Source organism: Neovison vison, chromosome 13 (assembly GCF_020171115.1).
Source record: "Neovison vison isolate M4711 chromosome 13, ASM_NN_V1, whole genome shotgun sequence".
Taxonomy (NCBI): Eukaryota; Metazoa; Chordata; class Mammalia; order Carnivora; family Mustelidae; genus Neogale; species Neogale vison.
In genome coordinates this window covers 15580574-15593363 of record NC_058103.1, presented here as the reverse complement: position 1 = coordinate 15593363, position 12790 = coordinate 15580574, and the positions used below count along the sequence as shown (strand labels likewise).

Sequence of the window (12790 nt, the reverse complement as noted above, 5' to 3'; positions counted from 1 at the left end):
TAGATTTCTTCCTAACTCACCCTCGACTCGTTCCCCTTCTACCCCAGCCTCTTTATGTTGCTGTGTCCCAGGACTCAGACCTTGGCGCCCTCCTCCCCTCTGTGTTCATCCATTCCTTGGTGAGCTCATACACCTGCCTGTTGACAACCATCAACCTTATATTTTTAGCCCAGATCTGTTCACTGAGTCCCCAGGCTTACTTATCCAACTGCTTTCTCAACATCTTCATGTAGATGTCTCATAACTATCTCAAACTCAACATGTGCAAAACAGAGCTCCTGAAACTCGTCCCCAAACCCTCTTCTCTAGAATCCTCCTGATACAGCTCCTGCAATTTGGTCCTTCGAGTCGCTCAGGCCAAATGCTTTGGAGTCATTGTTGGTGATACTTTATTTCTCTTTGTGCTCCAAATTTGTTAGCAAATTCCAATCTGTTAGCAAATTTCATGGGCTCCACATTCAACATATACCCAGGATCTGATGTAACTTCCCGCTTACATTACTACCGTCCTGGCCCGAGACACCTCCTCTCTATCATTACCTTCTAGGTCACTGCCTAGATGCCTAGAGGTGGAAAGCATCCTAGGCTGTTTCAACCCTTGCTCCCCACCCCCAGCCTATTCTTCATCCAGGAAAGAATGATCCTTTCAACCTGAGTCAGGCCATAGTACTTATAACCGTCCAGCGGGTCCTCATTTATGTCAGAATAAAGGCTGATGTCTTCACAGTGGCCAACAAGGCCCTAGTACAATGGCCTTCCATACTTAGTATGCCATGACATCTGGCTCTCTTTGCATGAATGTTAGCTCTACGTGGACAGAGGATTTGGTGGTCAACACTCGATCCATGTTTGTTGAATGAATGAATCAATGAATGAATGTAGAAATACCACAGGGAGGACAGGCTAGAGGATGGGCAGCCAGTCACGAGGTATTGGAATTGTCCAGGTGAAAAGCCTGAGACCCTGAATCAAAAAAGTGTAACGGGAAAAGCAAGGTGGAATGTAGTCCAGAGCAATTTTTTTTTTTTTTTTGCCATAAATGATCAGGCATGGTAACCAAAATCAGTGTTGAGGATGAGAAGTCAGGGAGGAGTCAAGGAGACAGGCCTGTTTCCAGCTTAAACAAGATCGGTAGTGTGCGAGGTGAGACTGAGGGGCAGCTGTGAGGAGTGTGAGCTTCAAAATGTTGAATTTAAGCAGAAGATGTTCATTCAACAGTTAGAATAATCATAACCAATCTCCTTTTCTTTTTGGAAGGTACTTAACTGAAAATATATATAGTTTGTATTACTGCAAGTCTCTCTTGGTTAAAATATCAATTCTGCCAGTTCAGGGATCATTATTAGTTAGAAAGCAGGCAATGCATGTTAAAGGATGACCCAGGTATGCCTAGCAGATGGTAAGAAAGAGCTGATGTAAAAATCGCTATTTCATATTATACAAATAATATATATTCATTGTCAAATGATCACAGGAAGTTTACAAACGTGTTTCTCTTCAAGAGGTGGTAAATCATCCAAGCTGTTGAAAAGAATTTAGCAATATATTTTCAAATGTACATTAATTTGGCAAATGATCTATTTTATTTTAGTAATTAACAAATGTCTTACTCAAAGCAAAAGACTTCTAATGATTCTGACCCAAGAACCTCACTTTCAGCACCATTTTCCCCGTGACGGCCCCGTGACGGCTGGGCAGCTGTCACCACCTCCCACCTTCCACCCTGGTGCCCGGAGCAGCATGGCTCACGGAGAGCTTGTTCGGGAATCTGGTCTCCCAGCAGCTCCAGATGGAGGCTGTGGCCACGTCCATACAAGAACCCAGAGGCTCCTGAAAAGCCAACTTTACCTGCAGTAAAGAATTCCAAGTAAGCTTCAGATTGAGAGTAGGAAGGAAACAAGCAGTCTCTCTCCTACGAGCATTTGTGCAAGTGAAGCAAAAGAGAGTGGAAATTTCTGGAGGAAAGAAATTCATTTACCTCTTATAGGAAAGGAAGCATCCGCTTGACCGACAGAGAAGTCAGTCTCTTTTTCTCTTTTTAGAGATTTATTTATTGATTTGAGAGAGAGAGAACAGAGGGAAAGGTCAGAGGGAGAGGGAGAGAGAGCCTTCAGGAGAGCCGGACCTGGGTCTCCATCTCACGATCCTGCCAAAACCAAGAGTCAGACAATTAACCGACTGTGCTAAGGAGCCCCGAAGTCAGCCCCTTATATAGGTCTTTCCATTTCCAGGGTGGCAGCTAGAGTGTGGTTGTGTCAAAGGATTTAGAATCTTAGTGGCTAAAAGCCAATCTCAGCCTCACTGAGCCTCAGTTTCCTCATCTGTAAAATGGGTGAATGACACTGACATTCAAGTTTGGCACCAGGTGCAATGAGGTGGCGTGGACAAATGTTTGGTAAACTTGAAGTGCCTTAAACTTGCTATCTGAAGCCTCCTGATTCAAGTACAGTGTATTTTGATACTTTGTGGGGGAAAATATAGCTTTAGGCAGGCTTTCCTAAAATAGCTCCCTGCTTCTTCCCACACCCACATCCCAACTTACAGCCCCTTATTGCACTTTTCCTTCTTAGCAGGTATCACGACCTGGAAACAGACGTGTTCATTCCCTCTTCTCCTGAGGGACAGCCAGCCTCATGAGAGCAGGATTCTGCTGGTTCACCGCTGTCTCTCTAAGTGCTTGGACAAAGGCCCAGCGCATAGGAGGGGCTTAATAAACAGTCGTTAAACGTGAACAATGAAGGCAGAATCTGATTCTTCCGGGAGCAGGACAGCTGGTTCTCAAACTTGGGTTTACGGGTTTCAGATGCAGGTTCCCTGTCCCATAGAGGGATTCTGATGGTGCAGGGCAGGTGGGGATTCCTGAATTTGCTATTTTAAACAAGTGCTGGGTTGGGTGCCGGGGGCTTGTGGTATAGACACTGAGAAAGTTACTCTGAATCAGATAAACCTTGTTTTGACTCCAGCCTGCCACTTGCTTGTGGTATGACCATAGGAGGATTACTTAACTTCTCTGAGCCTGTTTCCTTATCTCTTAAGTGAGAATGACAACACGCTCAGGGAGTTATGAGAATTAAATCAGGTAATGGATGTAAAGTTCTTGGCACAATGCCAGTGGTACAGTTAGCTGCTGCTATTACACTTATTATTATCATTGTTGTTATTATTATTATTCTATTGTTATGTCCTAGCAAGAGAATTTCTCCCTGAAGGATCACTCTTAGGAATGTTCCTTTTTTTTTTTTTTTTTTTAAAGATTTATTTATTTGACAGAAAGAGGGAGAGAGCATAAGCAGGGGGAGCAGCAGACAGAGGGAGAGGGGAAGGCAGGCTCCCAGCTGAGCAGGGAGCACTACACAGGGGTCAATCCCAGGACCCAGGGACCATGACCCAAGCTGAAGGCAGATGCTCAACTGACTGAGCCACCCAGGCGCCCCAGGAATGTTCTTTTTTTTTTTTTTTATAAACATATAATGTATTTTTATCCCCAGGGGTACAGGTCTGTGAATCGCCAGATTTACACACTTTATAGCACTCACCATAGCACATACCCTCCCCAATGTCCAAAACCCCACCTCCCTGTCCCTCCCCCGCTTCCCCCCAGCAACCCTCAGTTTGTTTTGTGAGATTAAGAGTCACTTATGGTTTGTCTCCCTCCTGATCCCATCTTGTTTCATTCATTCATTCATTCATTCATTCAAACCCCCCATGTTTCGTCTCCACTTCCTCAGTTGTCTGGACAACTGTCTTTCTAGGGACAACTAGAAACTGTCTAGGACAGTTGTCTTTCTCCGATTGACTTATTTCGCTAAGCATGATACCCTCTAGCTCCATCCACGTCGTCGCAAATGCGCCCCAGGAATGTTCTTATAGTAGAATCCCAGCCAGCAGTGTAGCATCACCCGGGAACTGGACAGAAATACAGAATCTGCCCCACCCGAGCCCTGCTGAACCGCATCCACACTGTAACAACCTCTCTAGGTGCTTTGTTTCCAACTTCAGGTTTGAAAAGCACCACTCAGAATCACCTGTGCTGTTGTTTTCTTCCCGTCTCTCATTCCAGAGTCGGCTCAGGTTTGTAAGCTCTGGCATCACGGAGTCTGAGTCCTTGACAGCTGCTTCTCATCCTTCTGAGTGCAGAGGAGGGACACCCCCCGCCCCAGGCTCGCTCTGGGTACCCCTCCCGCTGAGGACATTCGGAGAAGGGACTCCTTCAGGGAGCCACGGCTCTGAGCAAGTGTCTTTTTAGCCAGGAGCTGGATCCAAACTCTGGCTTGCTTCCTCCTCTGTCCCGGGCTTGCTCCTGCCTGCCAGAGCCCTGTATGGAAGGTGAGAGAAGCCCAGCCCCCCCGGAGAAGGGCAGAGACTCTCCCTTTGCCTGGAGCCCCGGCCCCAGCTCCAGCTTCATCGACCCTGACTGGTTTGGGGATGAGAACATCCAAGCAAAGAGGGCCAGGGTGGAGACCATCGTCCAAGGCATGTGCCTCTCTCCTCACACTCTGGCTCCGGCGCCCAGCAAGGCCCGAGCCAGGGACGGTGCCTGTTGCTCAGGGAAGGCCCGGGAGCGGAAGAGGAAGCAGAGCCTTCCCATGCAGCAAGGCCCCCTGAAGCCAGGCCCTGCCGGGGACCACAGCAGCCGGAAAGGGGGCCCTCGGGTAAGAGAACAGCTCCACCAGCTGAAGCAACAGCTAAAACATTTACAAAAGCACATCCTGTGGGCTGCTGAGCCCAGGGACACGGCCCAGGACCCAGGGGGCTCTGAGACGGACAAGGGCCCTCTGAGGGCACAGCAGAGGAAGGGCTATGGACGTAGGCCCCGGGCTCTGGACAGTGACCACTACCAGGGTTCCCATGGGGACCACCCTGAGGAGGAAAAACACAGAGCCTCTGAGGCGGAACACCAGTCTGAGGAGCCCAGGTTCCTTCCCTGTGGAGCACAGGCATTGCTGGAGATTCTGAGGAAAGAACTGACCGGGGCAGTGTCCCAAGCTGTGGACTCAGTATTACAAAAGGTACTGTTGGATCCACCAGGCCACCTGACTCAGTTGGACAGAAGCTTCCAGGGGCTTGTGCCAGAGGGGAGAAGTGAGCCCTCACCTCCTGAGAGAGGTGCCTGTAAAGACCTATTTCCTCTGGCCGCCTTGCCCAGGAGGGCCCAGCCACAGACTGGGGTCCTGTTGCAAAACTTCTCACTGGCCAAGTCTCTGGACCCTCCCAGGTACCCTGTCTCTCTGAGGATGATCCCTATACCCTATCAGGGTCCCCCAGCAAACTGTCCTTTGACTGCGCCTTCCCACATCCAGGAAAATCAGACTCTTGGCCAGCTGCTGGGTCCCAGACCCAGTGGTCACTGGAGCATCAGTCTTCCCCACGACTCAACTTCCCAAAGTCATTGCTCTTCAGAGTCCGGCCTGCGACCGTGGGGAGCAGTCAAACTGCGGCCATCGGTGCTGAGCCAGCAGCAGTACGCCTTGCCCTTCACTTCCCCCCGTCTGGAAAGACTGCCCGTTCTTCCCTCGGTGAAGATGGAACAGGGCGGCCTGCAGGCTGTCCCCGATGTGCTGCCTTTTCCTTCAGTCCACATATCCTTTACTAGAGAAACAGGAAGCCTGGAAGGTGAGGGGAGGTGGGGACAAATAACTCCATGGCATTAAATAGCTTTGCTTTCCCGGTGGCCTCCTTAATGCTTGCTTCCAGGCTCTCCTTCCCTGTGGTTCAGTTACCAGGTTCTGACAAGAAGGTGGCGACCTTCTGGCATTTAAGGATGCTGGGAAAGTTCATCTGCCTTCTTGTGTGACATACTGGATCCTACCATTATTGACTCTTTCCTTTGAGTCTGAAAGAGTTTCATTTGTTTGTAAACTCAGAAGGCCTTCCAAAATAGGATAAATACCCAGCGGAAGGAAAAACACCATAATTTGGTTGTCAGCAGCCTGTACGCCTAGGCAGAGAGGGTCGAAGGAAAGACCTCGTCTGATGCCCGGCTTCCCAATCTCTTGGCTCCACAGGCAAAAAAGCCTGCATTGCCCAGATAATTCATGGGGAAGACATGAGGGACCCGAAACTTCTGAGGCAGATGGAATAGGGGACAGTTTCCTGAGGGACTAGACCCAAGAGGCAGCTGGGAGGGGTAAGAAGCCTTTAGTCTAAGGAACAGCTTCTAAGCGGCAAGTGAGAGGACTAGAACTTGGGGACTGGGCATCTGGTGGGGTGGCGAGGGCATGGGGAAGGCTGAGGGGCCCGGGCAGGTCTGTAGGGATCTGGATCTTACTGCAATCCTCAGGCAGACCCCACTCTCTCAAAGAGTGCTGCCCAGAGGAACCCTCCCTCGGGATATTAATGGTTGTTAAGTTAGGGAAAAAGCAGCTTCGATAAATACTAGATTATTGCTACTGGTTATTTAAACACTGGTTGTTAAATACTGGTTATTTCTATTACTGGGTAGTTTGACTGCGGGACTTCTCAGAGCTTTTAGCCTGCTCATGTCCTCTGTGAAGCTCTAAGATGAGAAGGTCTGCAGCCTCAGACGCACGTGAGGGAAGATCGTCTTCCAGCAGGCGTCCTTGCAGCGCTACCGCTCCTGACAACATTAGTTAGGATGTTGCTTTTTTAGCGAGCGCAGCTCACACCGCTCCTTCTCACGGGCGGCCTGTAATTGAGTCTCCAGAGGTCAGTGCGTCCGTGGAGCTGCATACGCAGGTGTGAGCAACCTGGGCAGCTGTATGAAGGGCGACAGGACGGGGTGGGGACCCGCTCAGGGCCACAGGGCGGCGGGCTCTTGTGTTCTAAATACCACGAGCGCCCTCTTCTGGTCGCAGGTGTTGGAAACGCGCCTAAAGCTTGGGCACCACCTCGCCCCGCGCAGGCAGGCAGGCCGCGAGCGGCTCTAAAACCAACGCAGGAACACCTCGCCGGCCACTACTGCCTCTCAGGCAGCAGGAAAGCTTCTTGGAGGTGTAGAGAGAGATCGTCAGGAAATCGCCCTGTGTGGCAGGGCCCACCTGTCTGGGCCTTCTGTAAGAGGCCACTTGGTTAAAATTAGGGCCATAGTGGAAGAACCTAAAGGACCCAACCCCAGAGGTTCTTCCCTTGGCAGGGCAGATGCTGATACTTCTCGGGCACCTACTGTGTGCCTAGCCCTGCCCTGTAAAATGAAGACTGGGCTCCGCTTTGGGAGGTTTGGGGGCCCACCCACGGGTCCTGGCTGCATGGAATGGTTTGGGGCCCCCAGGCGGCATTCTGGTTCCCCAGATGGTCCCTCATTCCGGTTGCCTACACTCCAGCATCAGCGATGTGTTCTTCTGGGCGGCGACAGCTACTTTGAAGCGTAAAAGAACGTTCACGGTCGCACCCCGCCCGACGCCACCGGCAGAGCCGGCGCGGTGACCAGACGGCAGGGGGCAGGGGGCAGCACCTCCGCGCGGCGCGCCTTCTGGTGGCCGGCAGGGAAGCGGCAGTTCGCAGGGACCCGTCCACCACCTCTTAGCCGCAATTCTGAGACTCGAGAGCCCTGAAAATCCCGGTGATGTCTTCCCCCTAAGGCTGATGGAGACGTTTTCGGCGGCAAAGCCTGACCTGCACTGAATGGAGGCTGTCGATCGACCATCCCAATTTGCTGTGGAAATCTGTACTGGGGTTCGCACTGCTGCCACGGACCCCGCCCTGGCCCTTTGCTCACCTATGACAGATGCACCGTGTGGCCATTACTCGGGAACAGATTCTGAAATCTGAAGCCCATTTGGCCCAGCGTTTCGGAGAGGGGGCTGTGGGCTGGTGTGACCCCACCATCTTCAAGCCTGCGCTCGAGATCGAGAGGCAGGGACAGAGAAGCAAACAGAAAGTCCCAAGATAGACACCTGGGGAGCCAGGAGTCACACCCCGGATCTGACTGGCCGGCACACACTTTACTCCTACGCTTACATTTTAGAAATGAGGCCCAGAGAAGGTAAGGGGCTTGCCCCTAATAGGTATCTGAAACTGGGTCTTCGGACTCCTGAATCCAGCCTTCTTTCCACAGCATTTGTGAACCTAATTTAGGAAGGATAAGAAGTGGGTCCAAGGAGGCCCAGGCAGGGGTCCTCTGGGCAGCCGCCTGGGAGCCATGGCCAGCTGTGGCTGTAATTCATTGGTCTCCTTTGGCTAAACTGCTATCTCCCTACTGAGAAGTCTTAATTGTCCTAAACGTACAGCTCTCTGACCTGAGCTCCAGCGTGCCTCTGTGTAATGCTTCTCACCCAGCCCCAGGCCTGTCCCGGGAATGCTATGGGTTCTTATGTAAGAATCTTTATTTCCCTCCCACGCTGGCATTAGGCCGTCGCACCACAGCTCCCTGCTCTTGTGAGAGGAGAAGAGATCTGTTCTCAGAGTGAGGTATGGGTTGGAGTATAACGGGTTCAGGTTGACCATCTAATCACTCATTCATTCTTTCAGCCAACAATCATTTATTGAGCACCTACTATGTTCCTAGCACCAGGCTAGCCACGTGGAATACAAAGAGGAAAGGATAAGGTCCTTGCCCTCAAGGAGCTCACAGTCTAAATGGGGAGACACACATGCAGTAAAATTTCCAGTCAGGCCATTGCTGCTACAGAGGTTTGTACAAAGAGCCTTGGTAGCCCAGGGTAAGGAAGGCCTAATTCAGCAGGGAAATATTTCACAGAGGAGGGGTGTCCGAGCTGAGCTGGGCGGGGTGAGGGAGAGCTCTGCCAGGCACATGGGGAACAGGTGCAGCTGAGAAGTTCAAGCTTCCTGAGCCGAAGCAAACTGGGATCTTGCACTTAAGCTGGTTTGGTGCTTGTTGGCTTAAATGCTGCCAAGGGAGCCATGAGAGCAGAACAGGGACTATCTAGTTAGCTCACCTCCTTTTACAGATGGGGAAACTGAGGTAGAGAAGGGGAAAGAAATCTCTACATGGGGTTTTGAAATCTAGGACAGACCTGCCATCTCTTCCCATTCTATTCTGAAAGTAGACACGCACAAAGTATGACAAGCTATATTTGATGTTATATAGGCCTAGAATTTTGCACATAAAATTTTTGTTTAATTCTGAAAATTTACTGTACACATATGGCATTAATCATCTGGAAAAAGTTGTTGTTTTTTCCAGTAAGCTCTAGGCCCAACGTGGGTCTTGAACTCAAGACCCCAAGATCAAGAGCCACATGTTCTACTAACTGAGCCAGCCAGGTACCCTAAGAAAAAGCTTATCTGATCAGATTTGCTAGAGACAGAAAAATGGAACTAATACACCATTCAGCTAGAAAAAATAAAATAGAAACCATAAGGAACAGGACAATTCATTATTTGGATAAAGTGATACAATTATTTGATAAACTGATATTATTTTCCTTGACGCTGAGATAAATCCAGGAGGGCCTAAATCCTGGTCACTTGAAGAAGGCCAAACTGATGTTTTTCTTCACACGCTACCCCAGCTCCAACCTCTTGAAGGCTTACTTCCCCGATGTCCAGGTAAAGTCATTCCTCACTTCTGAAAGCCTCGCAAAACTCCCAAGAGGCAGTGGGTTTTGGCCAGTGGGAGGCAAGTCCTAGGTCATCATACTTGCCCCTCAGGTCCCCTTCGTGTTGCTGCTGGAATCAGTACAATGTCCAGTGCTGGGGCTGAGAATCTGCATGAATAACCTTGGACCACAAAGGTTGGGTATCTGAATTTTAAGATTTTGAGCTGTACATCTACCCAGAAACACATGGAGAGGGAAGGTAATGGCATCTTTGGCCTCGTGTTTTGTCTCTGTTGGGCAGACCATGAGAAAGAAAATATATAGAGTCAGGCACTGTCATGTTTATATCCAAAGTGCTGGACTTCAAAAATGAAGGTGCACAGAGATCAAGCATGACAATAAGGAAGAGAAAACTCTGATGGTTTGAACCAGACCTTGCCTGTTCCCGTCAAGTTTCTGAGGGCCTCCTCTACCCTGGGTGTTGGGATAGGGCGGGTAATACTTTGTATCTACATCTTTGTATTTTCCAGATCTTTCCCTCATATTCAGTTGCTCAGCTGGCCCCTGCACCACACTCTGATTTCAATTCATTCTGCAACTCCAGGGCGGCAGTGAACGGCTCTCTGCTCTATACCCTTATCCCTTCCTTTCACCCTTGACCTGGCAGCAGGCTCTGGGGCTGCCATGTAATCTGCCCAGGTGCAGTGGAAGCATCTGGCCTTGACCACAGACTCTCCCAAAGTTACACGAGATACCATGGAAAACTTTTCATGGTTTAAAGAAAAAAAGGCATAAATCCAGTATATCAAAACAGTATTTTCTAAGAGACATTATAGCTAATTGAGATTTTTCTGTGTACAAGTGAATAGACTAGGAAGACACTGTGGCTTCTTTTTTAAAGAAAGCCCTTTTGCACAGACCTGTAGCCCTGGGGCTAATAACACATCATATGTTAATAAAAAATAAAAGACTTTTTTAAAAAGCCCTTTTGGGGGTGCCTGGGTAGCTCAATCAGTTAAGCATTCGACTCTTGATTTCAGCTCAGGTCATGAACTCAGGGTTGTGAGACTGAACCTGGGGTTGGGCTCTGCACTAGGCATGGAGCCTGCCTAAGATTCTCTCTCTCTCTCTCTGCCCCGCGCCCCCCTAAAAAAAGAAAGCCCTTTTGAATGATGGTTGAAGCCATCCTCACTAAGCCCTGTGTTGAACCGGAAGTGGACAGTTCTGACTCTGAGCACCTCACAGCAAACGTGATGTTTTTTGGCAAAAGACCTGATGGACCCTGTTGTTTGTACAGTTCAACCGCTGCATAACCTCCCAGATGATTAAGTGGTTCAGCAACTTTCGGGAGTTTTATTACATCCAGATGGAGAAATTTGCCCGGCAAGCAACTACAGATGGTGTCACAAATCCCAAGATGCTGGTGGTACTCCGTGACTCAGAGCTTTTTCGAGCTCTCAATATACACTATAACAAGGGAAACGATTTTGAGGTAAGACCATGTACTTGGATCCCATGAGGTCCGATGAGTGCCTTCCCTTCGTGATTGAGTTCTAGAAAAGATCCCCTTCTGTGTCTGTCCTTGAGTCGCTGAGAGCTGGGGCGGCCTGGGGCCAATGTTTGTATCACCCACAAAGACGAGACTCAACATCTTCTCTGAGGCAGTGGGTGGCTATCACAAGATGAATATACAGGCGGTCTTCGTTCTGAAACTAAAACAGAAGTTGACCAGATGTTGTGCCGTTTTAGATGTAACACTCTGCAGTGAAAATACCACAGCTTGTTGACCTTTTTCCCCTTCGTGCCAGGAGGCCCACAACTAAATGCCCGGCTGTGGTAGCACCTAGACTTGGCCCCCGTTTTCTTTACAATTTGTTCGTTTCATCATTTGGTTCTTTATTCTCGCTTGGACAGTTTTATCTGTGGGCCTTTCGTGGCAAGTCACCTCAGATCCTTTCTTTCTGGAAATACTGAAATAGACAGTAGTCAAGCTTCTCGGTCCTCTGGGGATCTCTGTGAAGGCACACTGGTGGCACCTTAGAGGGAAAGCATCAGTCGAGGGTGAGCGGGTGGCCGAGATGTCATGGGTGAGAACCTCTAATGCAGACACATATGTCCTGTGGGCAGCTGACAGCTCGGCTGGGCTGGCCGCCCGTTCTGGAGGTCGCGGACTACACTTCCCTCTCCCCGCCTTTCTCACTTGATTCGGATGCCTCTGAGAAAGGGAAGAACTATCGGCAGCTACCAGATGTCTGCCAGGATATGTTTGGAAACCAAAGCTTCCTTTCTGAGGCTCGTGGGGGAAAGGCCATGTGGGTGGGGCACACAGTGTGCATTTGGCCCACAGTGGCAGCAAGTCCTGGGCCAGGCGGAATTTGGAGGACTGTGGGACTCCCCATCATTTATGGTACCTGTCTGCGTGAGGTCCTGGAACACATTCTTGAGTCCCCCTTCAGCCTCGTGCTTGGCTTTGGAAGCAGGAATGATTCCAAGTCTTTTGGATCCAGTCCCCAAAGATGGTGGGATGAGGTACAACAGCTGTAAACTTGGGGGGGGGGGTGCCTTTCCTCATTAGGCACTAAGGGAAAGCATATTAAAGACCTTTGAACCACAAATTTAATTTCAACTGGAGTCAAGAGTTTCCCACTTACTAAAATCACCACCATTCGTAGAATCAGCTCCTCCTACAAAGGGAGTGTCCCTAATAGGCTTTCTCCTAGGGGTGTCCCATGGGTACAATCATTTTAAGGTTTGTATTTGATGAGAGAGAGCAGGGGATTCTCAGGGCTGCAGAAATCGAGAGGCAGGAGAGCAGAGATGCTCTTATCAGCCCGCTACCCAAGGAGCAGCAGCATCGAGGTCTGCATGGCACTGGGTCTCCTCGGCCTCATGTCTTTTCTTTCTTGTGGGTCTCTCTGGGAATGCAGGTCCCAGATTGCTTCTTGGAAGTTGCCAGCTTGACGTTACAGGAGTTCTTCAGGGCTGTCTCCACGGGGAAAGACTCAGATCCTTCCTGGAAGAAACCCATTTATAAAATTATTTCGAAACTGGACAGTGACATCCCAGAGATATTCAAATCTTCCAACTATCCCCAGGAGCTGTTTCGGAATTAAGATCCCACAAAGTGAGGAGCAACTGGCCAAGGTTTCCTAGATTTGTCTTAAATGACAGTCAGTATAGTTGTAGTCATAGGAAAAAAAAGGGGGGAGCAGAAGGAGAACCCCCCCACAGGTAAGGAGAACCCCCCCACAGGTAACAATGACCATTTCTGATCATCTATTTCCTTTTTCAGAATCCTCAGAGTCTTAAACCTAACCATAAAATATATCAAC

The 12790-nt window shown here is 49.6% G+C and overlaps 1 protein-coding gene across 1 annotated transcript; it reads left to right on the top strand.

Annotated features, from left to right (window-relative positions):
• Positions 1 to 1049: 1049 nt before the first annotated feature.
• Positions 1050 to 12571, top strand: PROX2 (prospero homeobox 2). Its single transcript, XM_044232326.1, has 5 exons — positions 1050 to 1143; positions 4189 to 5579; positions 9361 to 9468; positions 10756 to 10950; positions 12386 to 12571. The coding sequence occupies exons 1-5, from the start codon at positions 1050 to 1052 to the stop codon at positions 12569 to 12571; spliced, it is 1974 nt and encodes a 657-aa protein (XP_044088261.1).
• The last annotated feature ends 219 nt before the right edge of the window (positions 12572 to 12790 follow it).